Source organism: Crassostrea angulata, chromosome 2 (genome assembly GCF_025612915.1).
Source record: "Crassostrea angulata isolate pt1a10 chromosome 2, ASM2561291v2, whole genome shotgun sequence".
In the NCBI taxonomy this organism is placed as follows: domain Eukaryota; kingdom Metazoa; phylum Mollusca; class Bivalvia; order Ostreida; family Ostreidae; genus Magallana; species Magallana angulata.
Window position 1 is genome coordinate 44,999,690 of NC_069112.1, and position 27,939 is coordinate 45,027,628.

At 31.4% G+C, this 27,939-nt stretch overlaps 1 protein-coding gene and 1 pseudogene across 1 annotated transcript; one reads left to right on the plus strand and one right to left on the minus strand.

Moving 5' to 3' along the window:
• Positions 1 to 480: 480 nt before the first annotated feature.
• LOC128174393 (ficolin-2-like) lies at positions 481 to 27,104 on the plus strand. Its single transcript, XM_052839957.1, has 7 exons — positions 481 to 497; positions 626 to 741; positions 2,207 to 2,305; positions 2,980 to 3,128; positions 3,587 to 3,683; positions 8,168 to 8,338; positions 26,845 to 27,104. The coding sequence occupies exons 1-7, from the start codon at positions 481 to 483 to the stop codon at positions 27,102 to 27,104; spliced, it is 909 nt and encodes a 302-aa protein (XP_052695917.1).
• LOC128171312 (uncharacterized) lies at positions 22,805 to 25,723 on the minus strand (annotated as a pseudogene).
• Positions 27,105 to 27,939: the final 835 nt, after the last annotated feature.

Below are 27,939 nucleotides of genomic sequence, written 5' to 3' on the forward strand. Positions count from 1 at the left end.
ATTAGTACAGTTCATAGATGTATGTTATTTAACTAGTTCTTCCTGTCTGCACACCTGATTTACTCATGGTGACGTGTACCTTATCTTACGTTGTTTAAAGTGTCGGCATGTTTTTTGTTGGATCATTATTTGTTATGCGTTCTCTTTTCTCTATTTCTTTTCTCTATTTCTTCTCTCTCTCTCTCTCTCTCTCTCTCTCTCTCTCTCTCTCTCTCTCTCTCTCTCTCTCTCTCTCTCTCTCGTTATGTACAAACATGATCTATTGATGTCCTTTATTTGTCACGACGTATTATAGCTGCAAAAATTTTCTTATTTTACTCCGACTGACTACCGGTATTGAAGATGAGTTAAAAAATATGTACGTTTTCACAGGTCGTGTATGTACACTATAAATTCTCCATTCGTATATAAAACAATCTTAGAAATTTGCAAATACACATAAATTTTTACGTACTGTCACAAACCTTTGTGCTTAATGACATGGAACATGCTTTATGGTAATTATAATATAAATTCAGAGAATGGACCGACGTTTCTTTTTCTTTCTGTAATTAATATAGGAAAAAATAATTGTCACTTAATATGTAAATATTTATATATAATATTTTTAATTGATGCATTTCAGTTGTGAAACAACGATGGACAAATTAGCTTATTCCATGATGTTCTGGACTATATTTTTTATGATTCTGTATGGTGATATCAGTAGCCAATCTTTATACGAAAACAACCGAGAAACTCTATGGTAAACCAGAACAATTTCACAATGGTTCATACTGTGCCAGTATGTGCATGCGACTGGTTTACTTTACTTACATTAACCCCCCCCCCCCTCCGCCCCCCCCCAAAAAAATAAAATAAAATAAAATAAAATATTCTAGGTGATCGGTTTAGAACAACTGTTTTTTTATGCAAAAAAAAAAACTGCAGTTGTACTAAACAGGTCACATAGTATATTTTGATTTTAGTGAGCATATGTTAGCGAAGTATACCAGTCCAATGCACATTTTGTCGCAATACGCAACCATACATGAAAGCAAATTTATGCATGTGCATTAGTTTTAGGGTTTTGATTATCTTAAATGCTTGTATGCACTTTTTGTGTTCTTTTAGTCAAACATAATGACAATGGCGACAAAAATACGCTGAAATGCACAGTTATCCAATGTTGTCAATACCTTTACCGCACACTTTTTGACTTGTTTACTTGCAATAACGCATGATACACAGCATGTCAGTATGGAGTCGACACCAATGATTATTTCAAAAAGATCTGCAGTTTTGAACTTCAAACGGTCGACTAATTTAAAAATATATTTTTAAACTGCAATGAAGTATCAGCAACATAAGACATTATTCATACATGTTTTCTACACAGACTGGAGATGAGGGTATTGATAAAATTAGCCCTGGAGGAACAAAGGTCTGAAAATGTGGAGCTCCTTTTTAATTCAGCTGTTAATGCATGATTATAGTTTTCTTAAGGATTGTACACATAATGTAAAAGCAATTTAACCAATCGTTTCTTCCACATTTTTCACTAAAATTATCCTTGTTTATTACTGTTGAGTAGAAATTGAACACAGATGAACCAAACAAATTCAGGATAATAAATGTTCATTAATGTTGTGATCATTTTAGCAGTAGGCCTACAACTAAATGTATAAAAACATGCGTCTGTCCCTATATTACATTGTCTTCTTTGCCTTGTCATGCAAGCTAAATTTTGACTTTAATAATTTGAAAAAATATAATCCTTAAAAATCCCACATATTACCTTTTTACGGACGAAAAATAATTCTTTTTAACGATTATTACTTTTGTTTTGACATTAATGAACACTTGTGATAACATTAATTTATTGTTATATCTTTGTTTAGGTCATAGTTTTTTTTCCGATTTGAATGGCCATTTTGTATGGTTTGTGTCACTTGTCAATTATTGAGATTTAGAAATTGTATCTACTATATATCACCATTCATTTTTAAATGTTTAACAAAATACAAATGCATCTGAAATTCATAGGAGATGCAACAAGGATATGAGAATTTAAACATGAAAGTCGTTGCAGATCTGTAAACACCTTTCGTTAAGATAGTTTTTATTAATTAATTTATTCATTATTAATTCACTTACTTACGTTTTTATTCAATTATTCATTTATATATTTGTTTATTTATTTACCTCGTGTGTATGGGTGTGTGTGGATTTGTGTGTCTTAATATGAGTTTTCATTATCTAGAACAAGTGGTTTCCCTTGAAAACCAAGTAAACAGTTGGAAAAAGCAGCTAGACTTGTGTAGAGGTAGGTTAAATTGTAATTTATATTTCTTTCTTCAAAACGTTTTATATACCACACATTATTTTCCGGGGTTTCGATGTCATTTGCCTTGAACTGCATGTTTTGTTTGCAAAACAAACAAAGTTGAATACAGTCGACAAAGAAGATGCAAAACATAGGCAATGCGCATAACGGTCCACACACACACACACCCACACACACACACACACACACACACACACACACACACACACACACACACACACACACACACACACACATATATATATATATATATATATATATATATATATATATATATATATATATATATATATATATATATATATATATATATATATAATCCAAAATGAGTAAAGTTAATCCACACAAGTAATAAATAATAAAACATAACAGAAAGCCGATTCAAAACTCTACCGGTTTCATTATAATCTTCCGGAGTTTTAAAACTCCTGAAGATTATAATGAAACCGGTAGAGTTTTGAATCTGCTTTCTGTTATTTTTTATTACACAGACAGACAGACAGACAATACCACCTGAACTGAAAAGAAAATTTTGATAGGTTTGGATGACCAATGCCAGCAAATTCAACATACATATATAGCTAAATTCTTCTTATCTATGATTAGAAGGTAGAGGTATATATGAGTTAAAATATATCTTTTTTTAGAAACAGAGACATTGCCATCCGACTGCAAAGAACTATATATGAATGGCGTAGGAAAATCCGGTGTTTACACTATCTATCCGTGGGAGAAGACTGACCCTAATTACCGTCCTATCCAGGTCTACTGTGATATGGAGACAGAAGGAGGCGGGTGGACGGTCAGAATTTACGCTCAATAATTTTTCTTAAGAAAAAATAGGGCTTTGAAGTAAAACAGAAAGAACAATAAAATGTCATGGAATTGGGGTGTGCCTGAACTATACAAGTAAGTGCTTACAAATAAAAAATCAAACGGCAAAAAGGAGGTTCTATCAGTCCTTGAACGGAAAATAATAAAAGGCATTAGATATTAGAAAACTACCAATCTACAAATCTCTGACTTAATTTATCTTTGTTGATATTTCTACTAATTACAATCAACTATTAAACATAAAAACATATAATATGTTTAATATCAATTTATTTGGCACACTAAGTACACGTAGTTCTTTTCCGTTTTTCATTGCAATGTATTTTTTTTTAAATATTTTACTCATTAATACAAACAATTAAGTGAACAATAAACAGAGACCTAATTATGTACACTTTAAAAACAGAGAATTTTTATTTTTTGCAGGCAATACAAAGACGAATCAATGGAGAAGAAAACTTCAATCGAAATTGGACTGAGTACAAACTTGGATTTGGAACACCTTATGGTGACTATTGGATCGGTAAAGAATTAATATTACATTTCATCACGCAGTTGCGGATTCATATGGGAGGAAATTAGGCACCTCTCCCCTTTGAAAATGAAAAAGAGAACAAAAAGAGGACAAAAAGAGAAAAATAGAAACAAAAAAGGTGGAAGAGTGAAACAATGTGAACTAGAACTTTTTTGTCTCCAACAAAAAGTAAGGGCTTTTCGAAATCCTCTTTCCCTTTTTTTAATTTAAAATGTCAGGAAAAAATCATATCTAATATTTTTTTTCCAGATTCTTCAACACATTAGTACATTTTGTATAACCATTTCCTACATATAGCTTAGAACTTATAAGTAATGCAATGTCAAAAGAAAGATAACTCCAGAATTGTATAACTAAATTCTGTAGATTGGCAAACAATCAAAATGTATAAAAAATTGAAAATTTAGGATAAAATTAAGCAGCAAAAATACCTTAAACTTAACAGTATTTTTAATTACATCCATTTGATTTTATTTACATAAAATAAATAAAACGATCTTGCACAAATTTTAAAGAATTCAAAATTTTATAATAAAGTATGACATAATAGAACACTGGATCTACTTAAAATTTTTTTAAAAAGTTGTCCTGTTTAGGCCCATAAAACCCCTATAAAGAGTCAGAAAGTGGCCCCTATGACTATAATTTTGAAGTTGTACTCTCTACCTGAAACTATAAATCTGAAGAAAAAAAAATTATAAATCGGGTGAATAATAAAAAAAAGTTACAGCTAAAGGGCTGTTTTGAACGTTGGCCTCTGCAAACACCTTATCTTCTTTAATTGTCCACCCAAAACTTTTTTCCGGTCTGCACATTGTGTGTGTCATTACACAGGTAAAAGGTTGTAACATTTACTTAAAAACGTTTTGAGAAAGCGAATGACGCGTGATTTTAGTTTTACATTGAAACTCGACATTTTCATCGACCTATAAAACCGGTATTAGTCATTATTTTTACAGGCTTCTTCCCACACCAATGACCCCTCGCACTAACATCCGTGCCAGCGATAGTTATAATATAAGTTGTAGAACTTGCTTATCAATCGTTGTAAAATAAATAAAGTTCAATTTTATTATATGTTAATCTTTTCTATTTTAATAACGTGTAGGCGTCATATTCAATTTTGAAGGTCATTTTGATTTGTTTTGTTTTTTCATCCCAAATTGTAAAGTGTTTGACCTTATATCTCAAAAAGTAGAATATAGAAAAATGCCTCCGCTTACAATTTTGTACAATAAGACAAAATACATCTAATTCTAAAATTTGAACGTTCTACCTCAAACAATAGACAAAATGTTGCCTTTTATTTAATTTCTACAAGTTTCCTTGTAAAAACTGGAAGTAGCAGAACCGGAAATCAAAAACCTTACATTCCATAGATCGATAGATTTGCTGTAAGATCGTTGCATATGTGTATCAATACCCCTTCTAGTTTTTAAAAAATCGCTGACTAAACACTGTTGCGTATAATAATAAAAAGGAGAAAACAATAGGTTTTTTCACCGAAAGTTGAAAAGCCCTAATTAACAGCTGCCAACATATACAGTGTAGTAGAATATTCATGTAATTTTTAAACTAACGAGTAAAATTATTTGAAATATCAAATGCCACTTTCCGAGAATTGTTATGAATAGTTGCAATTGATCCACGAATTTATCTCTTATTGATGCGCGATAATTATTAGATATTTATCTAATAAAAATTGTACTAAAAGGATCACTGGTCATGTTATTATTTATCTTAGAAACTGTGAGTTTCATTTAATCCACGAAGAATGAAAGTACAATTCGATTCTCAACTATAGGGGCTCATGATCCTTCCTTAGCCAGTGATATCAGTATTTGAGAAGTCTACTTTCTTTTTCGATTGTTTATCCAAGCATTGTATTTTGAGTTAGAACAAGAACGATTTAAATGTTTAAACTAGTATCCAATCCTTGGTGGTCTTTTTAAATTTAAAAGAGTGTTAAAAGCATCCTGCATACATGTAATAGGACCAGTTGCGACGTCTCTTTCTTAAAACGCCTACAAATAGGATTTCATTTTTTTGTTCAAAATTATGTATAGTCTAGTAATAAGCACATGTATTCTTTAAACTAAAAAAAATCAGTGAACAGTGATAGATTTAGATGGTATTAGAAACATTGCAATTTCATTGTTGATGAGAGAACATGTTTAAAACTGTTTAAAAGTGTAATATTGTGCATTATTTTAATATTTCAAAATTTAAAAAGATTTAAAATCCCTATTTGATTTAAATAGATTAATATATACACTTGATAAAGTATCAACATTTGCAACATTGCTAAGAAAGAAAAGTTTTAACAAGAAACCCTTAATTAATTTTAATTTTTCTTTGGTTTTTTTTATATTTCATTATTTTTTTTTTAAATAATGCAAATTTATTAAACATATATTAACGTGATAACCAATATTGGGGTTAATTTCACGTGGCTTATTTCTTACTTCAAAACCTCAAATACTTCAGAAGTATTTTGAGGCTTCGCCCCTGGACCCCTTCCCCGATCATAATTGGGGTCTTAACGCGACCACGCCATATCCCCCTCTCTCGGAAAAAATCATACTAACAATATTAATATCCAATATACAATTAATATTCACTTTACTTATGAGAATGCGCGCAAGCGTTATAATTTATCTTACCTGTATAAAAGAGGAGGCAGAAAGACTACTGGAGAGCCGTGTTTCCCGCACCCCCATTTTATACGCACGGACACTGCGCTACAACATTCTCCTCCTAATAAGTAAATGCGATTAAGTGCATACTAATGATCTGACGCACCGTGGTCAGTAGAAGTGTTTTATTTAGATTTCTGACCCGGCATCGACATGTTCATCACTGGAATTAGTAACACATTTCTCCATGAAATAAATAAACATACGCTATTTATCTAACGCATGTACTTTAACCAATTTCTATAGAATTTCCGTTATGACAGACAATTTTATCACTGCGCATACAAACGACCAAATTTATAAAAACGCAGTGATAGTTAAAAACTTTTAACAGAATTTTAAACAACGGATGTTGTTTTTTACGAAGCGTTCAAAGTGTCAACATTTCTTTTGATCAAATAAAAGTTAAATTCGAGTACATATGATGTTTTTGGCATGCAGCTGTAGATTCAAACTTATAACGTTGTCAAGTATTGATTTTTATTCATAATTAAAATAAAAGATAACATTAATGAGTTTTATTTAAGTTTTCGGGTAAAATGCTAAAATGACACTGACGACAGCATCGTTTTCGAACATTGTCGACGGCGCATGAAGCCGAAGAAAAAGTAAGAATCGCTAGCGAATTTGAGATGGCAGTGATTTTTTTTTTACATAGCATTAAGAAGCTTAAATAGTTTAATATAATTGTGAATTTCAACATCCAATATATACCACTACATGTCAAATTAACTGAGATGAGACATTAAAAGAAATCAACCGTAATTCCGTTAGCAAATCAGGAGGTCAACATCTTTTACATTTTACTATTTGGCGACCTTTTTCAATAGTTTTTAAACATCAAAGTGAAAAAGAAATATATTGGGTAGAAATATAGATAATATGGAAAAATTGTGAAAATTGGGCTCAATTTTAACAAATATCCCATAGGTCTGTAGTTTAAAATAAATATACTTTTTTTTTATTAGTAAAAGTCCATTTCAATTTCCAAAAAAAAAAGAAATTAAAATAATAAAAACATACCTTATTGTAAGCTAATTCGTCATATCGGCTTTCGTCATATTTAATTCTGGTTGTAACGCCTTAATGATTGAATTAGTTCTTCAATATTGAATACTTTACATTACTTACACGTACCTATGTCACAACACGACGTTCGTGCATGACATGTATATTTAGTTTAGTAGGTTAATGTTATTAAGAATCAGTAAAAAAATCGATATACCGAATTTCATAAATTTCATAATTCTAAACGAAATTTTCATGCACTAGATATTCATCTTAAAAGGCCGCCAAGGAAAGGACCATGTGAATAGCTACATATACTGATGACAGAATGTCAAAAATGCTGATACTTTGTACATAGACTGAAAATAACGCAACAAAAATTAATAATTTTTCATTTCTTTTTATGATGGTGACAATTTGTACAGCCAATAAACTACTTATATATATGTTTTGTAAAACAAATGAGTACATTGCAATGAAATACGTTTCTAAGCATTTTTGAGAACTAAAAGAGTTCAAAAATCATTGAAAATACAATGTAAAAAAAAGTTGATTATTCATTATGTTAGAAAGAAATTTAAAAAAAAAACATGGTTAGTGCCGGACATTATTGTTGGAATTAGCGATATGGAACAGAACAAGAAACTCACGTTATTGTCTCATCCAACCTAGGGCTGTTACTAATTATTCTAATGTTTTTTTTTAAATTACAGTTCATGTTTTATCTGTACAGTAAATAAGTAGCTGATATATATTTTATAATTTCAGGAAACGATGCCATACATCAGTTAGGTACTGGACGAAATTCGTCTTTGCGCATCACAATTACTCCAATGAGCGGTGGTTTTGTTTCTTTCAAGATGTATCATCAGTTCTACGTTTTTGGCGAGGACCAGAACCATAGACTTCAACTTGCAAACCCCGGAAATGGAAATTTAGGTACATCAAATAGCAATATATTTAGTTTAAACATCTCTTTTACAGATATAAATGAATTGTTGCGCATTCATCTTTAATGAAAACACCCATCTAACACACATTTAGAAAACCTTAAGTGTAAATGTAATCATAAGGCACTATGCATTTGTTGTCATGGGTAAATTTTTACATTTCATTTGAAAATGCCTTGCAATGTAACTTATTTTTAATTGCGTGTATGTATGTGTATATATATATATATATTTATATATATATATATATATATATATATATATATATATATATATATATATATATATATATATATATATATATATATATACATATATGTTATACAGATTATGTGGACATCAAGTATTTTAGAATAACCTTTAGGCAGACCTTAAATTAAGGCAGACAAAAACGGGTCTGCCTGATTTTAAAAGCAATAATTAACGTTGGGATAATTATTAATTAACTTTGTTTATCATTTTTTTGCAATAACTAAACACAATTAATTCATGGAAATACTTTTTGTGTTTATTGTTTATTTAAGGTCACAATAAAACAACATTAAAAATGTTGAATGTATGTTTTTACAAATACGCAGCATACCCTTTAGGTGGACGATGTTCAACTTGATAAAAACCATACTTTTTAAGAGTATGTTTCATGTTTTTAAACATTTTTTATCATTTACGATAATGTTTTATCAGATCCCATGCTTTTTTCCGAAAAAAAAGTTACGATAAAAAAATCGATATATTTGCCACCGTGCCAAGTCTTCATTTGAAATATATTTTTTGTCCGAAAATGAGCCTCGGTCTTTTTCTATGGGTTGCGAAGGCTTCCGAACAAACATGGCTGCTTTGAGTTACGGCAAGAGATGCGTAAGTAGGATCAAGCTTATATAGACTAGCTTATTAAGTTTCTATGTTGATATTTTACTTTTAATCATTAAAATTCTTTTGTTGTCACACTCTGTTCATGAAATATGACGACAAAAAAAATGTTGAACTAAGGAAAACATTTCAAGGACCTGTCAAAGTTAAACAATAAAACACCAAAATGATTACTAAAAAATTGAATTAAAACAAAATATTTGCAGTTTTAAGTAAAGAGAGAACTAATTCTATGAGATGCATGCATTTCAAGACAGTAGGTTTTACATGATACATAATATGACGTCATGGTTGATTTTTGCGTCACAACAAAATAGATTTATTGTGAAATTAGCTAATCTAGTGTTACGTTTAGGAGTTAACATCGTATTCATATTAATTTAATGCATAATATGTATACCTTTTAAGCTAAAAGCAGTCCTAGAAAACGATATAAAGAAAAAGGTAGGAACATTTATAATTCAATTCATGTAAACATGCATGCCCTAGCCTACTGTATAACTGTTGACTCATTACTGTAATATCGCAAGAGGTTGCTTGTTAAATTATAGATTATAACCGAAATCATGTAAAAAATAATTCAGTGATAATTTGGATAATTATTAAGTTTTTCTAGCAAACATATTGTTCATATGAAGGGGGGGGGGGGGGGTAGGAACTCTTCTGTTTCTTGAGGTAAACATTTCCGGTTTACATGTTTACTCTCGTGACTCGTCTGCCACGGTCTGGGTAAATATCCTGTAATTTCTAGCATTTTATCTTGAATTTCAATAACATAACATGAAAATTTGTATATAGGTATTAATATGTTTTACGGTGCTACCGTTCTGGCGATGGCAGCAAGTATGTACACATACCTTGCATCATTGTCAACCTAGTGTTATTTAGGTATCAACGAACGTTAAAGAATTTTTGAGAGAGTATTGCTCTACAATAAGTATGGTTAAGGTATTAATCTTACAATAAGTATGCCAAATGTATCAATTTTAATGGTTATGGTACATACAAAGCAATCCCTTACCCCTCTCCAGAGAGGGAGAGAGACTCGGAGAGAGAGAGAGAGAGAGAGAGAGAGAGAGAGAGAGAGAGAGAGAGAGAGAGAGAGAGAGAGAGTCTGGTCCCTGTTTGTAGTTGTGTATTTTCCCACTTTTTAAATTTAATGGTTTGACTATATTTTTTCTCTTTATTCCTTTTTATTTAGTTCAAAATGTCCTATTGTTTATTTCCTCCCCACTCATATCTATAGGCCCTTACTTAATACCTGCCTACTGTACATGCATGCACAATTAGGCCTAGCTTAAAAATGGATCGATATGACAGTAAAGTATGGCTCTTGCTAGTATATATTTATATAATCTCTATATTAAAAACAAAATTAAAAACAAGTCATACAATGTCAATGAGGCAGGTATCGCAGTCTATACTGAAATACTGAAATAGCTAGTACATGCATTACAGATGTTTGAGCCACCTCTAAATTTATCATGGGAAATAGAGCGCGAGAGCACTGTGACGACATCCATGACTTTGTTCGTCTTTGTTTATGTATCTCGAAGCATGTAACAAATCTCTTGAGTCTCGCCGAACAATATGCGGTACTCAAAACGTGTCCTCAAACCTTAACACACTGTAAATTACGAGTTAAAAGTCGTCCATTTTTGGCATAGCACCACGGATGAAAACATTAGAGAGCATTAAGGGACGTAGACAAAAAATTTTGTTTGATGAGCTGTAGGTTAAGCTCGTTCTTTTTCCCGCGCACACTGGTTCTGAGAGCTCGCTTCGCTCGCCGGCCGACGAGCTGCGCTCGCTATAATAATATTATATGTATTATGTCATGGGAATTTTGAAGATTTTTGGTGGTTCGGTGTGTAGTGAATAAACAAGGCCAGTAACGTTATGTGGTCAGTAATAATATCTGGCATCACTAAGTCTTGTATCACTTCTAACAAATAAGTTCTGTAGAATAGTGTCAAGTAATGTGTGTACATTTTTTGTATTATTACAATCGGGTTCGTTATCGGGTTCGGGCTGTTCAATATTATATAGCTCTTTGGTTTGATTCGGGATACAGAAGATGGTAAGTAATGATATTGTGCATAACAGGGCATTATTTTCACAAATTTCAACCAGCGAATACTTAATGGACTTGGCTAAATTGCACAAGATAAATCAGAGACATAAATGTTACTTATGTCTCTGGATAAATTAAAGAGTATTATTTTTCTCCACTTTGTATATTTCAAGAGGCCTGGTATAACATGTCAAATATTATCATTAAACTTAAAAAATCCCAAAGAATTTATGTTACATTTAAATACAGTAAAATGAAGTCTGTTTTCAATCTAGAGTAGAATATATAATTTGAATTTCCTCTGTTCTTTATCTCTTATTTTTAAAAAGAGTAAAGCTTTCATAAAATATTACAAACTGGTCGGGGATCATGTGTATTGCTTGAGCTGCAGTACTCTCAGAATGCTTTTCAACTAAATTAGACGCATATGGGCTTGTATAACTAATCACACACCAGTTCCCCAGTGAAATGTTGACAATCTTTAACCCAAGATATTTACATGAACTGACAAGACTGACTTGAAAATATGAGCGGGTCCTATGATATTGTGGTAGTTAAATCATTTTGTCAAAAAATCAATATGGAGATATTTCCAGAAATTAATGTTATTGTGAGTTTCCTCTAATTAATATATACCCCAGTGATGTTCAGCGTGTCTTTGTTTACTATGCCTAAAAATATCCCGATGTCAAAATTCAATTTCAGCGCGTGCTACTGTACGTAAACAGAAATACTGCCTACCATAGAACCTGTGGTATCATATGTATTATAAGTATAATAAACAATACAATTTAATAATGTATATTTACATTTGCAAATACATTTCCTTATGTGAACCTATAGAATAGCGAAAACTTTCAATTCTGTATGAACTTTTTTGTGATGTCACAATGTTCATAGCACGCGCTTATCGCTTGTTGCTTGGATTTCGGCTTCACAGGATTTGATCACGTGACAAACCAACTTCATATCCCGGTGAACTTTTATTTGTTTATTTCTTAAATATTAGTTTTAAAACTCACTAATAGTATAGATATATATTGCTTAAAGTAAATTTTTCCCTATGTTTTGATAATATTAATGAAAAACAGTGACTTGTGAACCCAGCTGTTATCTCTAGAGATTTCAGACATGCACAAAATCAAAACAAAGTTTGACAGTTTGATAAAATATGTTTTCTACTCTGTTAATTGGATGCAAGAACCATTAAAAAGCAATATTAGTGAGTAGCAATATCGTCATTTCATTAGTTAGATAGGTCTGGAGTTAAACATTTGAATTCGAAACGAGAATACTGCCTTCAGGTGGAAGGGATGAATATTCTGTTTTCATAATGGTGCCGGTTCTGATGTTTTTCTTGCAAATAAAATATCAAATTGTCGAAAGAGCCATGAAACAGCGGCTATTTCGGACTAACTGACTACATGTAACTACAGATAACTATAACCACCCATCAAGCTTTATTGTTACCATTCTCACCATCATGATATTTTTTTAGCCCCTCTTTCAGGAATGATGCTATTAATTAAGTTCTTGAATTATTTATCATATTATAAGGAGATGAATTTGAGCAAACCTTGATATGTTATATATATATATCTTCTGATTTTTCATAAAATGTACAATTTACAGTATTATTGATTGATCTTGCAATAATCTTAGTCATATAATACATACTTTTTAGAAAAAACGTTTGTCGCCTGATGCTGAGGCACAGCGTTATTGTGAGGCAGGTCTTGATAAGGACGGCTTTGAAGTCAAATATATATCAGACTATAAAGGTAGTATTTTTTTTTCTTTAATACATATTTTCTTATTTATATTTGAGTAATTTATTTAATTATGTTAAGATTTCGCTGATGAATATTATCATTAACAGAAAACCACTCAACTTAATATTGTACTAATTCTAAATTAAGATACTGTAGACGTATTTTTTTCCACGGCGTTGTTGTTGTCGTTGGCGGCGTTGTCGTTGTAAACTTTCCACATTTTTTTCTTCTTCTCCCGAACCACTGGGCAGATTTCAACCAAATTTGGCACAAAGCATTACTATGTGAAGGGGATTCAAGTTTGTTCAAATGAAGGGCCACACCCAATTTAAAGGGGGAGATAATTGAGAATTATTGAAAATTTGTTGGTATTTTTCAAAAATCTTCTTCTCAAAAACTATTCGGCCGGAAAAGCTTAAACTTGTGTGGAGGCATCCTCAGGTAATATACATTCAAGTTTGTTCAAATCATGGTCCTCGGGGGTAGGGTGGGGCCACAATAGGGGGATCAATTTTTACATAGGAATATATAGAGGAAATCTTTAAAAATCTTCTTCTCAAAAACTATTAGGCCAGAAAAGCTCAAATTAAAATGGAAGCATCCTCAGGTAGTGTAGATTCAAGTTTGTAGAAATCATGGTCCCCGGGGGTAGGGCGGGGTCACAATAGGGGAGTGAAGTTTTACATCGGAATATATAGAGAAAATCTTTAAAAAATCTTCTTCTCAAAAAATATTAAGCCAGAAAAATTCAAATTAAAATGGAAGCATCCTCAGGTAGTGTAGATTCAAGTTATTCAAATCATGGTCCCTAGTGGTATGATGGGGCCACAATGGGGGGATAGATTTTTACATAGGATTATATAGAGAAAATCTTATTCTCAAAAACTATCAGTCCAGGAAAGCTCAAATTTGAGCGGAAGCATCCTCAGATAGTGTAGATTTAAGTTTGTTCAAATCATGGTCCTCGGGGGTAGGGTGGGGCCACAATTGGGGGATAAATTTTTATACAGGAATATATAGAGAAAATCTTTTTAAAAAATCTTTTAAAAACTATTAGGCCAGGAAAGCTCAAATTGGCGTGTAACCATCCTCAGATAATGTACATGTAGAATCAAGTTTGTTCAAATCATGGTACATTGTACCTAGGGGTAGGGCGGGGCCACGATGGGGGATCATTTTTTATATATAGAGAAAATCTTTAAAAATCTTCTTTTCAAAAACTATTAGGCCAGGAAAGCCCAAATTTGAGTGGAAGTATCCCCAGATCGTATAGATTTAAGTTTGTTTAAATAGTCCAGGGGTAGGGTGAGGGCACAATGGGGGTGAATTTTTACATAGGAATATATAGAGAAAATCTTTTAAAATCTTCTTTTTAAAGACTATTTGGCCAGAAAAGCTTAAACTGGTGTAGAGGCATCCTCGGGTAGTGTAAATTCAAGTTTGCAAAATCACAGTCCCTAGCGGTAGGGCAGGGCCGCGATGGCTGTTTGAATTTTTACATAGGAATATTTAGAAAAAATCTTTAAAAATATTCTGGGAAAGTTTTTGGTCCAAAACTCAGTACTTTGTTTGAAAGCACAGGTTATACAGATTTAAGTTTGATTAAACCATGATTCCCTAGAGAAAAGTTGGGCCACGAAATAGGGGGGGGGGGGTATATAGGAATAGAGAAAATCTTCTTACAGGTACAACAACAAAAGGGGCTTGGTATTTACCAAAAAAAAAAGATGTGGATGAAAATTAGCAGACTTTGAATTTTTTTTTGCAATATCTACTGTACTTAGTTGTCAAGATATTTTGAACTGAACTGCTAATTTGATCAGAGTTAAGGCAATTGTTGCTCAGGTGAGCGATGTGGTCCGTGGGCCTCTTGTTTTACATTACACACACTTTACATATATTATAGAATTAAATATTACATGTAGATATACTAGTATTCTTATATGATGCAATGCACTTTAAATTTCATAAAGTTATGTTTTTTTTTCAGGTAAAACATGTCTGGAGGAGTACTTAAGCAGATCGACATCCCTTGCTTGCACAGTTCTGCAACTCAGAACAAAAATTATGAATGAGCAGAACAAAAGAAAAAAGAATCATTCCAATCGATTAAAAAAACTTTCTTTTTAGATTTTTTATAACAAAACTTTCAATCAAATACCTTTGTTTACTCCTTTTTAGCTAACCTGAGCTGAAGCTCATGTGAGCTTTTCAGATCACTTTTTGTATGACGTCTGTCAACTTTCACATTTTCAACTTCTTCTCTAGAACCACTGGGCTAATTTCAACCAAACTTTGCACAAAGAAACCTTTAAATGGCTTTCAAATATGCTCAAATGAAGGACTAAGTCCCATTTAAAAGGGAAATGATTTTTATTTTACATATCATATTTTAAACAAATCTTCTCGAAAACCATTTGGTTGGAAAAGCTGAAACTTGTGTCGAAGCATCCTCAGTCATGTAGATTCAAGTTTGTTTAAATCATGTTCCAAGGGGGTAGGGTTGAGCCACAATAGGATAATATATAAGTATTTATATAAGTAATATATAAAGACAACTCTTCCAAAACCTTTTTCTCAAAAACCAAAAGGTCAGACAAGCTGTAATTTGTGTTGAATTTTGATTAAATCAGGATGCTCAAGGTTAGGGAGGGGTCAAGAATGGGGGGGGGAGGCAAATTTTTACATAAGATTATATCGAGAAAAAATATTTAAAAATCTTTTTTTTTTTTAAATTTTTTTTCTCAAAAGCCATGCTGTGACTTATGTTGAAGAATTATCAGGTAGTGCAAATTTCATCATGTTCAAATCATGATAATGATCTTGAGGGTATAATTAGGTCACAGTAGGGGGGGGGGGTGGTATAATTACCTACGAAATAATTCTGATTATTCTCCAAAACTCAAATGTTATTTGTATTTGTTATTTGTTATTCATATGGTATTGCTTATAACCAATCATCTTGACCTTTGTGATTCTCAGTTGTTCTCAACTGTGGCCCCTGAGCTACACAATGTGTTCAAAGTTTGATGTTATGAACTGTTCTTCTTGATCTTCTTGAGAAATGAAATGCTCATCATGTAGTTAATTGATGATAAAATCATCAACTTTCGAAAGAAGCTCAATGTATAGCACAATAAAATGTGTTTTAAAAATCTATTTTCCTACATTGTTCAGATATTTTCTAAATGGCCGTATAAAGCTGATTTCATCATTGATGCCGTTGCTCAAGTGAGCGATGTGGCCTATGGACCTCTTGTTTGGAAATTATCTTAGTCACTTTTCAAACCAAATTTAAATTCTGCCTGTTATTCTAACAAACATTGAAGATAGCTACATGTTTGATGTTTAAATGTTTCTTCACATAGATTTTACAAGCAAATTATTCCCCATCAAATCCCATTTCAATTTTTTGCACAACTGATGGCAATTAATAAAGTTTGCTTGATTATCATATACAATGTAGAGATCTAGAAGTTGCATTATGTCTTTGTATTACATATTGTTTTTAAATTAATTTAACTATAGGAAACAAAAATTAAACACACTTCCTTGATTGTGTTTCAGAAATATTACATAGTTGTTTTGAGGCAAAGAAGTAAAAAACCAGGCCCGTGGAGTGCATTGGTTTTTTTGTTGACATAATCTTTTAAGGAAAAACTACTGTGGTGTTAAACATCTATTAATTATTATGAGAATGTTGTGCATGTACCTGGGTTTAATTTATTCATATACCAACGATTAGAACTAATGTTTATGAATATGCATAGTTGAGTTAATATAAATGTTTTCATGTTTACATGAAATACATGTAGTTAAGTATTTACTGTTAAAATACATGTAGTTAAGTATTTACTGTTAATTAGAATATAGTGACTCCTAAAATTAATTTAAACTTACTAAACTATTAAAATGGATTAGTACAACCGTACAAAGTTTTTGGTTTTTTTAAACTCTGTAGTCCGTTAGAGTTTAAGCTGTATCTTTAAAATTTTAATACATTTAATTAAAAAAATAATTCTTATATTTTATACAATAATGGAGGTAATAATGAATTAGATTTATTTTAGTTATTGAGCATGTTATCAATATGTGTATAATTATGATACATGTACTTATATCATTGCTTCAGTTGTTTCGGTAACTGTGTTGATCTTTTTACAACATAAGTGCATATCAAATCAAAATACAATATCATGCAGTAATTTTCATGTCCAGAACAAATTAAAATGAGATATCATGTTAGTTTCATTTGTAATACTAGTTCATTTTTAATGTTCTCATCTGTTATATATATATTTCTGATCATCGGTGTTTTAATATTAAAAATATTAAAACTTGGAATCGCTTTTCTTGTCATTCATAAGAGGTTTGTTATTACATGTACCAGTGTACAATTTAAATAAAATTATTATTTTAAGTTAAAAATTATAAAGTTATTTCCTTTAAAAAATAGTAATGATGTTGTGACTTCTTCATCAAGTTTTAATGATTCTAATATTAATAAGTTAATTTAGATTTGAATAAATTTTTTACCTATGACTATGTAAAATATAAATTTTTAAACAGATTTGCTGGCACAACCGCACAATATACACTTAAAAATGTGTTAAGAGATGAATACGACATTGCTTTAAAATAAATATTATACAATTAAGGTAGGAGTTAGGTTACCAAAAAATAATGTTTGTAGAATGCAATTGCTTTTGCATTTTAATTAACACTATTGAATGTATATTGAAATTACTACTATTTATATTATTGTCTGCCTGATAGGCATTTCAAATATTAATATATGTCTACCTTATATTGTATTTATATAATGTCAGCTTAAAGTCTACTACATGGTTTTGAAAAATTAGGCAGACCTCTTAAAATGTATATCTCTTTGGATGCAATATATCTTAACAACAGTCTACCAATGAACATACTTTTGTGTTTTAATAGCTTGTTGAGATGGACAATGAATAATATTGAGATTTAAAAAAAACTATATATGTCTGCCTAAGTATGGTTTTTTAGCCATGTCCGCCTATTGGTGAAAGCAGGTATATATATATATATATATATATATATTATACTTTCATGTTAAATACTGAAATCTGATTGGTTAAGACGCAGTTAATAATATTTACTATTACCCTCAGCGTTAGCAACGCACTTGGCAACGGGTAACATTGAAAATTGTTATACTTTCATGTTAAATACTGAAATCTGATTGGTTAAGACGCAGTTAATAATATTTTCTATTACCCTCAGCGTTAGCAACGCACTTCGCAACGGGTAACATTAAAAAATGTTACATGCGCGAAAATTATGCGCGTACGGTTCGCTGTACAATTCACGTTAATCCTATATAAAAGCAGTAAAAGTTTCTTAAAAATTAAGACATTCAGTATAACAAAATAAATAGTGCCTGTTTGGGAGGATAACAGTTGAAATTGACAGCCCTCGAAAACCATTGTCAACCTCCACTTCGCGTCGGTTGACAATGGTTTTCTCGGGGTGTCAATTTCAACTGTTACCCTCCCAAACAGGCACTATTTATATAATGTTACATGCGCGAAAATTATGCGCGTACGGTTTGCTGTAGAATTCACGTTATTCCTATATAAAAGCAGTAAAATTTTCTTAAAAATTTTAAAAAAGACATTCAGTATAACAAAAAAAATAGTGCCTGTTTGGGAGGATAACAGTTGAAATTGACACCCCTCGAAAACCATTGTCAACCTCCGCTTCGCGTCTGTTGACAATGGTCTTCTCGGGGTGTCAATTTCAACTGTTACCCTCCCAAACAGGCACTATTTATATAATATATCGTGCAATAATAAACTTATATATAAACATTGAAAAAATATTGCTTAGGTTAACTATTACAAGCTGCTGTATAATTAAAAATAAATTAAATTGCAAGGCATTTTCAAATGAAATGTCAAAAGTTACCCATTACAACAAATGCATAGTGCCTTATAATTACTTTTACACCTAAGTACCTGAATGCATGTTTACGATATAAAGAATTCAGTGAATGTGAGTATCTCTATAAAAATATGATTTAAGAGACAATGTCAGTAAGCATTGAGCTTCGCATGGAAAGTGAAAATTTTAAAAATCATTTAAAACCATACTAAGTCATCAAAGGAGAAGCAAATAACATATTTTTAACAAATTTTGAGTAATATTTTTTTTGCTTGGTTTCCATGACAACAAAACAAATGTTTTTGTTCCATATTGTCTATTAGTGAACAAAATCCTTGAAAAATAGGGATCTAAGTATACAAAATGGGCCACTTTAGAGTTAAAAATATACCTTTTCAATAGATTACCTAAAAAGACAGTCATTTGTATAATATAATTTGGATGGAATTATTATTCAATGAAATGACATCACAGTTGCTATGACAACCAGAAGAAGATATGTTTTACTAGATACAGTATTGTCGTAAAACAAATACATTTTAAACCCTTTTTAAAAAAAAGCAACGACCTCTGCAAAAATAAATTATATCAGCATAATGACAGTTGTCAATATAATGTACGTAAGCAATAAATTTGGGTAGTTGGTTTTCCTAATTTTTTTGGCAGAATGATGAATATTTGCAATTTTCCACCATTTTTATTTCAGTTGGCCCTCTACATAGCCTATAAAAATTATGTATTAGTAAAAGTAAATATAAACTAAACATTCAATATGACTTGATTGTTAAGTTTTTACTTTTTAATGCTTTTTCTTTGTACTTTAGGTCCATAGCAACGCAATGTTGTCCATAGCAACACCTTTTTGACACATCAAGTCATTAATTTATTTACGTATATTTAACTGCATGTATGTAGATTATTTTTATATTATTTCTTTTTAAATATTATGAGAAGAACATTTTTTTTATCATATTTTTCTTTTTATTCAAATATATAAATTCCATAGCAACATAATTTTAACCATAGCAACACATTTTTTGTCACAGAAATCAGACCTAGAATATGTTTTAATGACTGTACGTATCTATATTTGATATTTTAAAAACATCATTATTTAATTCTTTCCAATCACTTCCATTCTCTTTAGTTTTTCTAAATCATGTCCATAGCAACATTATGTTCTCCCTAGAAACACATTTTTGTCATACAAATCAGACTCGAGATAGGTTTTATAAGCCTTCACACACTTTATGTGTTACAATAATGAAATGTTTAAATTCTAAAACTCATAAAAACTTAACCAAAATAATTAACAAGAGGCCCAAGGGCCACATCGCTCACCTGAGACAGTATCAAAATATCTTGACAACTAAGTACAGTAGATCTTGTTAAAAAAAAATTGAAAATCTGCCAATTTTTATCCACCTCTTTCTTTTGGTAAATACCAAGCCCCTTTTGTTGTTGTACCTGTAAGAAGATTTTTCTCTATTCCTATATACCCCCCCCCCCATTTTGTGGCCAAACTTTTCTCTAGGGTATCATGGTTTCATCAAACTTATATCTGCATAACCTGTGCTTTCACACTAAGTACTGAGTTTTGGACCGAAAAACTTTCCCAGAATATTTTGAAAGATTTTCTCTATATATTCCTATGTAAAAATTCAAACCGCCATCACGGCCCCGCCCTACCACTAGGGACTGTGATTTTGAATTTACACTACCGGAGGATGCCTCTACACAAGTTAAAGCTTTTCTGGCCAAATGGTCTTTAAAAAGAAGATTTTTAAAGATTTTCTCTATCAATTCCTATGTAAAAATTCATCCCCCACTGTGGCCTCACCATACCACTGGACTATTATTTTAACAAACTTGAATCTAGACGATTTGGAAATGCTCTCACTCAGATTTGGGCTTTCCTGGCCTAATAGTTTTGAGAAGAAGATATTTTAGAGATTTTCTCTATGTATAAAAATGAATCCCCCATTGTGGCCCCACCCTACCCCCAGGGACCATGATTTGAAAAAAAAAACTTGAATCTAAATTATCTGAGGATTGTTACCCGCCAATTTGAGCTTTCTTGGTCAAAAAGTTTTTGAGAAGATGATTTTTAAAGATGTTATCTATATATTCCTATGTAAAACTTGATCCCCCAATTTTGGCCCCACCCTACCCCCGGGGACCATGATTTGAACAAACTTGAATCTACACTATCTGAGGATGCTTCCACTCAAATTTGAGCATTCCTGGACTAATAGTTTTTGAGAAGAAGATTATCTCTCTATATTCCTATGTAAAACTTGATCCCCCATTGTGGCCCCACCCTACCCCCGGGGACAATGATTTGAACAAACTTGAATCTAAACTACCTGAGGATGCTTCCTATTTAAATTGAACTGTTCTGGCCTAATAGTTTTTGAGAAGATTTTTAAAGATTTTCTCTCTATATAAAAAGGTATTCCCCATTGTGGCCCCTCCCTACCCCCAGGGACCATGATTTGAACAAACTTGAATATACACTATCTGAGGATGGTTACCCGCCAATTTGAGCTTTCTTGGTTAAATAGTTTTTGAGAACATGATTTTTAAAGATGTTATCTATATATTCCTTTGTTAAAATCCACCCCCCTATTGTGGCCCCACCCTACCCTTGCTTCTAACAGAAGGACATCATACATGTATATAAAAATTGTTCATTGCCTAAATTTGTTTTTCCTAATTTTTTTAAACAAAATTATCACCCCCGTTTATGACATCTACAATGACTAACCTGAACAGTTCAAAGTGAAGAGTTTCAGTTGAAAATATACATGATGCGTTCACATAGCACACAAACAATACTACATTTTACAAGCGGCCCATGGTTCTTATCGGTCACCTGAGTACCTGAAGTGTGGCTCTTTCAATGTATATTCATGTGCATTATAATTATAGGGCTATTATGAAATCATTTTTATTATTCGGGAATAGTTTAATCCAATAAACTTTCGAAATTCTAAAAAAAATTATTAAAAAGTCATAGCATAACATACAGTGACATACCGGTAATTGAACAAATCTTAAGAACAAAAAAATAATTGGGCAAAAATTACACCACCCTACCCTATACATAATAATTAGAGCCCTGTCCTTACAAGAAAACTCCTGATCCAGGGGCCATTAAATTCATAACTTTGAAAGAGGCATTCTTCCTTATCATAACTATATACTTATTTCATCGGATTAATACCCAGGAACATAGGAGTAGATTTTCAAGGAACTACTGCATTTAGAGCCCCACCCTAACACCAGAGCACCTCACCCAGGGCCATGAACTTCCCAATTTTGGAAGAGGCACTCTTCCTCATCCTAAATTTATACCTGGTATGTACTTTAATACATATATATATTAACTTTGGTTTAAATTGGTTCAGTGGTTTCAAAAAAAAGAAGCTAAAAATGTTCAAAAGCTTACAACCAATGTACAACGAATGATAGCAATAGGTCACCTGAGTGACTCGGGTGGCCTAAAAATAGTGAATCAGAAGTTCTAATAAAATGTTAAAGTGGCCAAGCTTCTAAAATTGTCCAAATCATTTTCAGCTTCTAGGTCCTTTTCTCCAACCATCTGATCACAACAGGAATCCTCCTCCTTTTTAGGTCCAATCTGCAGAAATAGCTGGAAACTTGATTTCCTGAAAGGAACTCATCAATACTGAAAATGCGCTTTCCTTCTGCATTTCTCACTCTTCTCATCTCGGAGGCTACATCTTCTGGGTCAAGTTTATGACCTTTGCTTTCTACAACCTCAAACTTTCAAGAAAGATTTTTGAGATTCAGTGAATCACTTAAACTCGCATTTTGACTTCAAAGCCCATCCTTTGTGAAGAACTTTAGTAGAACCAACTGGATATGTGTCTACTTCATTTTCCCCTTGTGTATTCTCCTTATCTGATTCCATCCTTTTTACAAGATGTTTTCTACAATTGGAACACACTCCTGTAAAAGTTGAAAAACTATTACAGTAAATGATGGAGATATCATCTAACAAATTCAAACAAGAGGCCCAGAAGCCACATCACTAATCTGAGCAAGAATAGCTCATCAAATTAACTTCAAGGTATCAGAACAAAATATCTAAAATAACAATTAAGAGTATACATTGTTTAAAACAATCTTTAAAATTTACTGCACATTTATTCCTATGTTAAACATCAAATCCCTTTTTAAAAGACTTTTCAAAAGATTTTTTTCTACTTATATTCCTTGGTTAAAACTGACCCAGTGGTTCTGGAGAGAAGTCAAAAATGCAAAAAGTTTACAGATGGATGGAAAGACAGACAGACATATGGATGTAATCAGAAAGTAAACGGAAATGCTCACTTGAGCTTTCAGCTCAGGTGAGATAATAAAAAGCAAATCAATTATTTGATTACCTACGTTTAATTTTGTGTAACTGTTTGAAGAGCCAACATGGCTGAAAGCGCTCGCAGTAAAGAATATATTTAATTTGGACTGTAACATCAGTCATTACAAAAACTCAGTGGTCCGAAGACTGCGGCCAGAAATTTTTTTATTCCTGCCAGTGAAATTAAAAAATTGACAAGTATGATGGACTTGTAAATATTTTAAAAGCCAAATGTCTAAAACAATTTGTAATCAATTTTGAATGTTACACATATGGATATATGGGGGCAAGTAAATTTTTTTGCAGGCCAATATATTTTGACAGACTACTGGTCCTAGGCTTTATTTATCAACAGAGAGAGAGAGAAAGAGAGAGATAGAGAGAGAGAGAAATAAAGATTCTGTGTTTTTAATCTCAATGCCATAATAACCAAAATAATTGACAAACCTGAACCAATTCTAATTAGACAATCATAATACTTCTTCAGGAAGAATGACTGCTCTTTTGTTATGGTTCCTTTTGAATTGCTCTTGCTTTGATGATTACATGTCCATCCAAGGGAACACATCCTACTTGACCTCCATCCAACACCAAGAACATATCTAAATAAGATGTTAAAACTCATTTGTAAATGTGTTTATCATTACTTAACTAATTTTTTTTTCACAAATGCCCACTGCATTGTCCAGTAATGATGCAATCAAAAGTTTTTACACATACTTTTGATATAATCAATCTGGCAGACATATTTTTTTAAATTCTACATCCCCAGTTATGTCTACTTATGCTTAAGTTTTGTTCCACTGACAGTTTTACAATTGTCACTCAATATAAAAAAATATGGTCAAAATCTTAAAATTTACTTTGAAATTTCTTGTTTCACATTTTTTGACTTAGTATGAATCTGTAGACTTAATGCTGGTAGATTAAGTTTCTTGTGTATGCCAAACTTTTTGATGATCTGAAAGAATCTACCTCTATGTGCATTGTAATCATTGATTCATTCACAGTAATGCACATATATATCTTGCAACATCAATATTAAAGAAGTAAAAGATAAGTGAGGAAAGACAGAGAGATGGTTACATAAGGAAATGCCCTTAGTTAAATTCACAAGTACAAGTAATTATGTACACTTCAGTCCATTTATACCTGTACTTATTTTTCCTGATTCAAAACATTAAAAACAAAACAAAGCAAACAACATATGAATTTGTCATTTGCAAGCTAGTGTCTGTCATTGTCAAACTGAAGGCACAGTTACTACAATTAAATTAGATGCTTTGAGATAGAGAGAAAATGATAGAGAGAAAATTCTAATTCACTATTAAGCAAAGGAAATTTCTATGGGTCATTTTTTTTCTGTTAATTCAGAGATTTACAAGAAACTCTTTCAAAACTTATCACATGTTCTTATTGATAAAGGTGTTTAATTTGAATTCTGCAAGTCTGAATTTAATTGTCTGATATTCATAACCATATTATGAAAAATGATACATTCGTAAGACATGTCACATACCTGTGTTTTAGACAGATGGTAAGTATTTCATCATCTTCACTGAAGAAACCTCCCCTTATTTTCAATAATTCTGATTCTGATTTTATACTCCTACAAATTGAAAACTGTCGGAGGTGTGCATCTGTGGAAAGATTACAACATGTCATAGGAATAATATGTCTTGGCCAGGTCTTTTTGTATATCCACAGGTATCATTCGGTGTGAAAAAGCTAAGCTACAGACAAACTGATTTCCATCTAAAAGAGAACAAGATATCTTATTAATATAAAAGCTTGTTAATGAACTGATATTGAGCATTTATGTATTTCCAAAACAAACATACATGTACTACATCTGAGAATCTAACTATGATAGTGTAATCTTATCATCATGGAGGCTTGATTTGGAATTAAAAATTGAAAATTAAAATTGCCCATTAAAAGAGAATGTATAATAAACATTCTGTTTTTTTATGTTTAGTGGGGGGGGGGGAGAAAGAGAGAGAGAGAGAGAGAGATAGGGGTGGGGGTTATGTATATTTTTCATATAAATTTGCATTAATTTATGAATGATTTACATTATTACTGGTAACTTATTTGAAATTCATCCAACATACTGACAAAAATACACATATTTTCAAAAGATGCTGTCATTTCTCTGCAACTTCAAGCGGATGACAATTAACACAATTAAGACAAAGTTCATGAGTCATTCCAATTCTTTCTAAAAATCTATGTAAAATTTGGTAAAGAGTGTATTTTTATTTTAGAAATTAACAATTTAATTGAAATTATTCTAAACTCATCACATATGTTGACGGAACAACACTTACATTTACAAGTTGAATCAGTTGTCATTCCTCTGCAATTTTAAACAAACATCACGCAAACACAACTCCCTGTAAAATCAATCAAAAAGTCAAATTTTTTATCCGTTTATGAAGCAATATAGATGTTTTACATTAAATATTTTTGGCATAGATCAGACATATTTATAAAATATCACCTACCATTACAAGTTGCTGTAAGTCCTCTGCAAATTCAAGCAGACTACAACCAACTGAGCAGACAACATGTTTGGTTTCCACTTCCTGTTAGTTTAATTGAACCTCCACCGCAGAAGAGTTCCATAAAGGGGGTAATTTTACATATTCAAAATCAAAGTTTGGTTACTTTGCTTTTAATGTTATTTCTTTTATACACATTGACTACCGTTTTTCACTGATAAATCTTATGAACCAATGTAAGAATTTTTTATCTAATATAGAATCAAAACAAATTCAGGTTGCTTTTTAGAGAAATTAATTTTTTAAAATACTTTAAATTTTACAATGAAAAATGTTAAAAAAGCAATTTGGGAAATAATACTTTGACATTCTGATTTCCAAATAAATGCAAAATTTAGTGTTATCAATTTTTTTCAAATTTAACAAAATTTTATGTTGATATGCATTGTTATTTTTACAAATTTGATGATTTGTTGGTATTTTAGTGTTTTTGTCTATTTTTGGTTGTTGCCATGGAAACAATGACCATGTGGCCAAAAATACCACATTTCTAAAATACCGCTTACCTATATTAATGAACATAACAATATCAAGGAAAAATAATTTTTTACACTTTCCACTTATAATATGGACAAAGCTCAATGATTACTGACATTGTCTCTTAATTGCAATTATTGATGTTACACGTAATTAAGATCGACAAGTATAATTATTCATTAGAATCTGCTGTGAAACAAAAAAAAAATTATTGATAAGAAAACATCTTATCAAAAAAAATTTTTAACATGTTTCTGAACGTTTACTGTTTTATTTTTATTTAATTTTTTTTAACGAAATGTAATGAATGACTTTTACACCAAAAAGCAAAACATTACAATATAAAGTGTTATTTGTTTATCATAATAAAACCAGCAGTTGTCAATAGCAAAATGACAAATGAGGACATATAAAGCTAAATCTGGTTTTTTTTAGATGATCGTCTGGTAAAGAGTTTTGGTTCTGACGCGGCTACAGGAATGCAATTTAGTACATTCGAAGACGACAATGACAAGTTTGGTGGTAACTGTGCAGCAGCTCACTTAGGAGGCTGGTGGTTTAATGGTTGTCATAATGCCTATCTCAATGGTCCTTGGCAATCGGATGACTGGGTTAATCCTTGGTATTCAGAATATACAAGCGGGAGACAAGTGAATGGGACATCTATGTTGATCAAATCATACTGTAACACATGAATATCATCATACAAGAAATGGTTTGATGTATGTTGTGTAAATTTTTTTCCGCAAGTTTATGCATATGCATGATAAACATACCCTCAACATATATTGTGTAATATACTGTAGTTTCATCAATGGTTGGTGAATACCAATTTTCGTGGATTTTGTTGTTTAGTTGAACCACGAAATTTAATGTTCATTAAAGTGAAATTACTATTAACATTTTGTATTGATAGGGTCATTGGACAAGAATTTATTTATCCTTAAAAGTGTGATTTTCACTTCATCCACGAAAATTGATACCCTTGAAAATAATGAAAACACAGTAGTTTTCAAATTTCCTACAATATTAGTTGCGTATAATTATATTTTGGACAATGGCACACAATGTGTATGTCGTATTGCTACCAGATTATTTAATAGATTTAAAATCAATATTTCATTTAAATCTTTTATAACATTTCTATACTGCTGAATCTCCATTAATGGAGGAAAAAGGTAACATCTTAATAAGATGTTTTTTGTTTTCAAACAGTCAGTTATAAGTCAAGCAAAAAGGAAATGAATATTGACACTGGATGTATATTTCTGAATTGGTATGGTATTAGGCATAGGAGATAAAGGAAATTGTCTTCATAATATCTATATACAATACTGTTTAACAAAGTATATGATGCATTTAAAGTAGTCCGAGTATCGCACTACGTCATAATAAGCATTATACAATATTGGTTCGACTTTTACAAAGCGTTTTTGATACCCGATATTGATTTTGCTCTGCATCGCTGTTGTAAACAATGGCAATAATAAGCAATTAGAACGGCAATATATGTATTCTATGTGAGGTAGA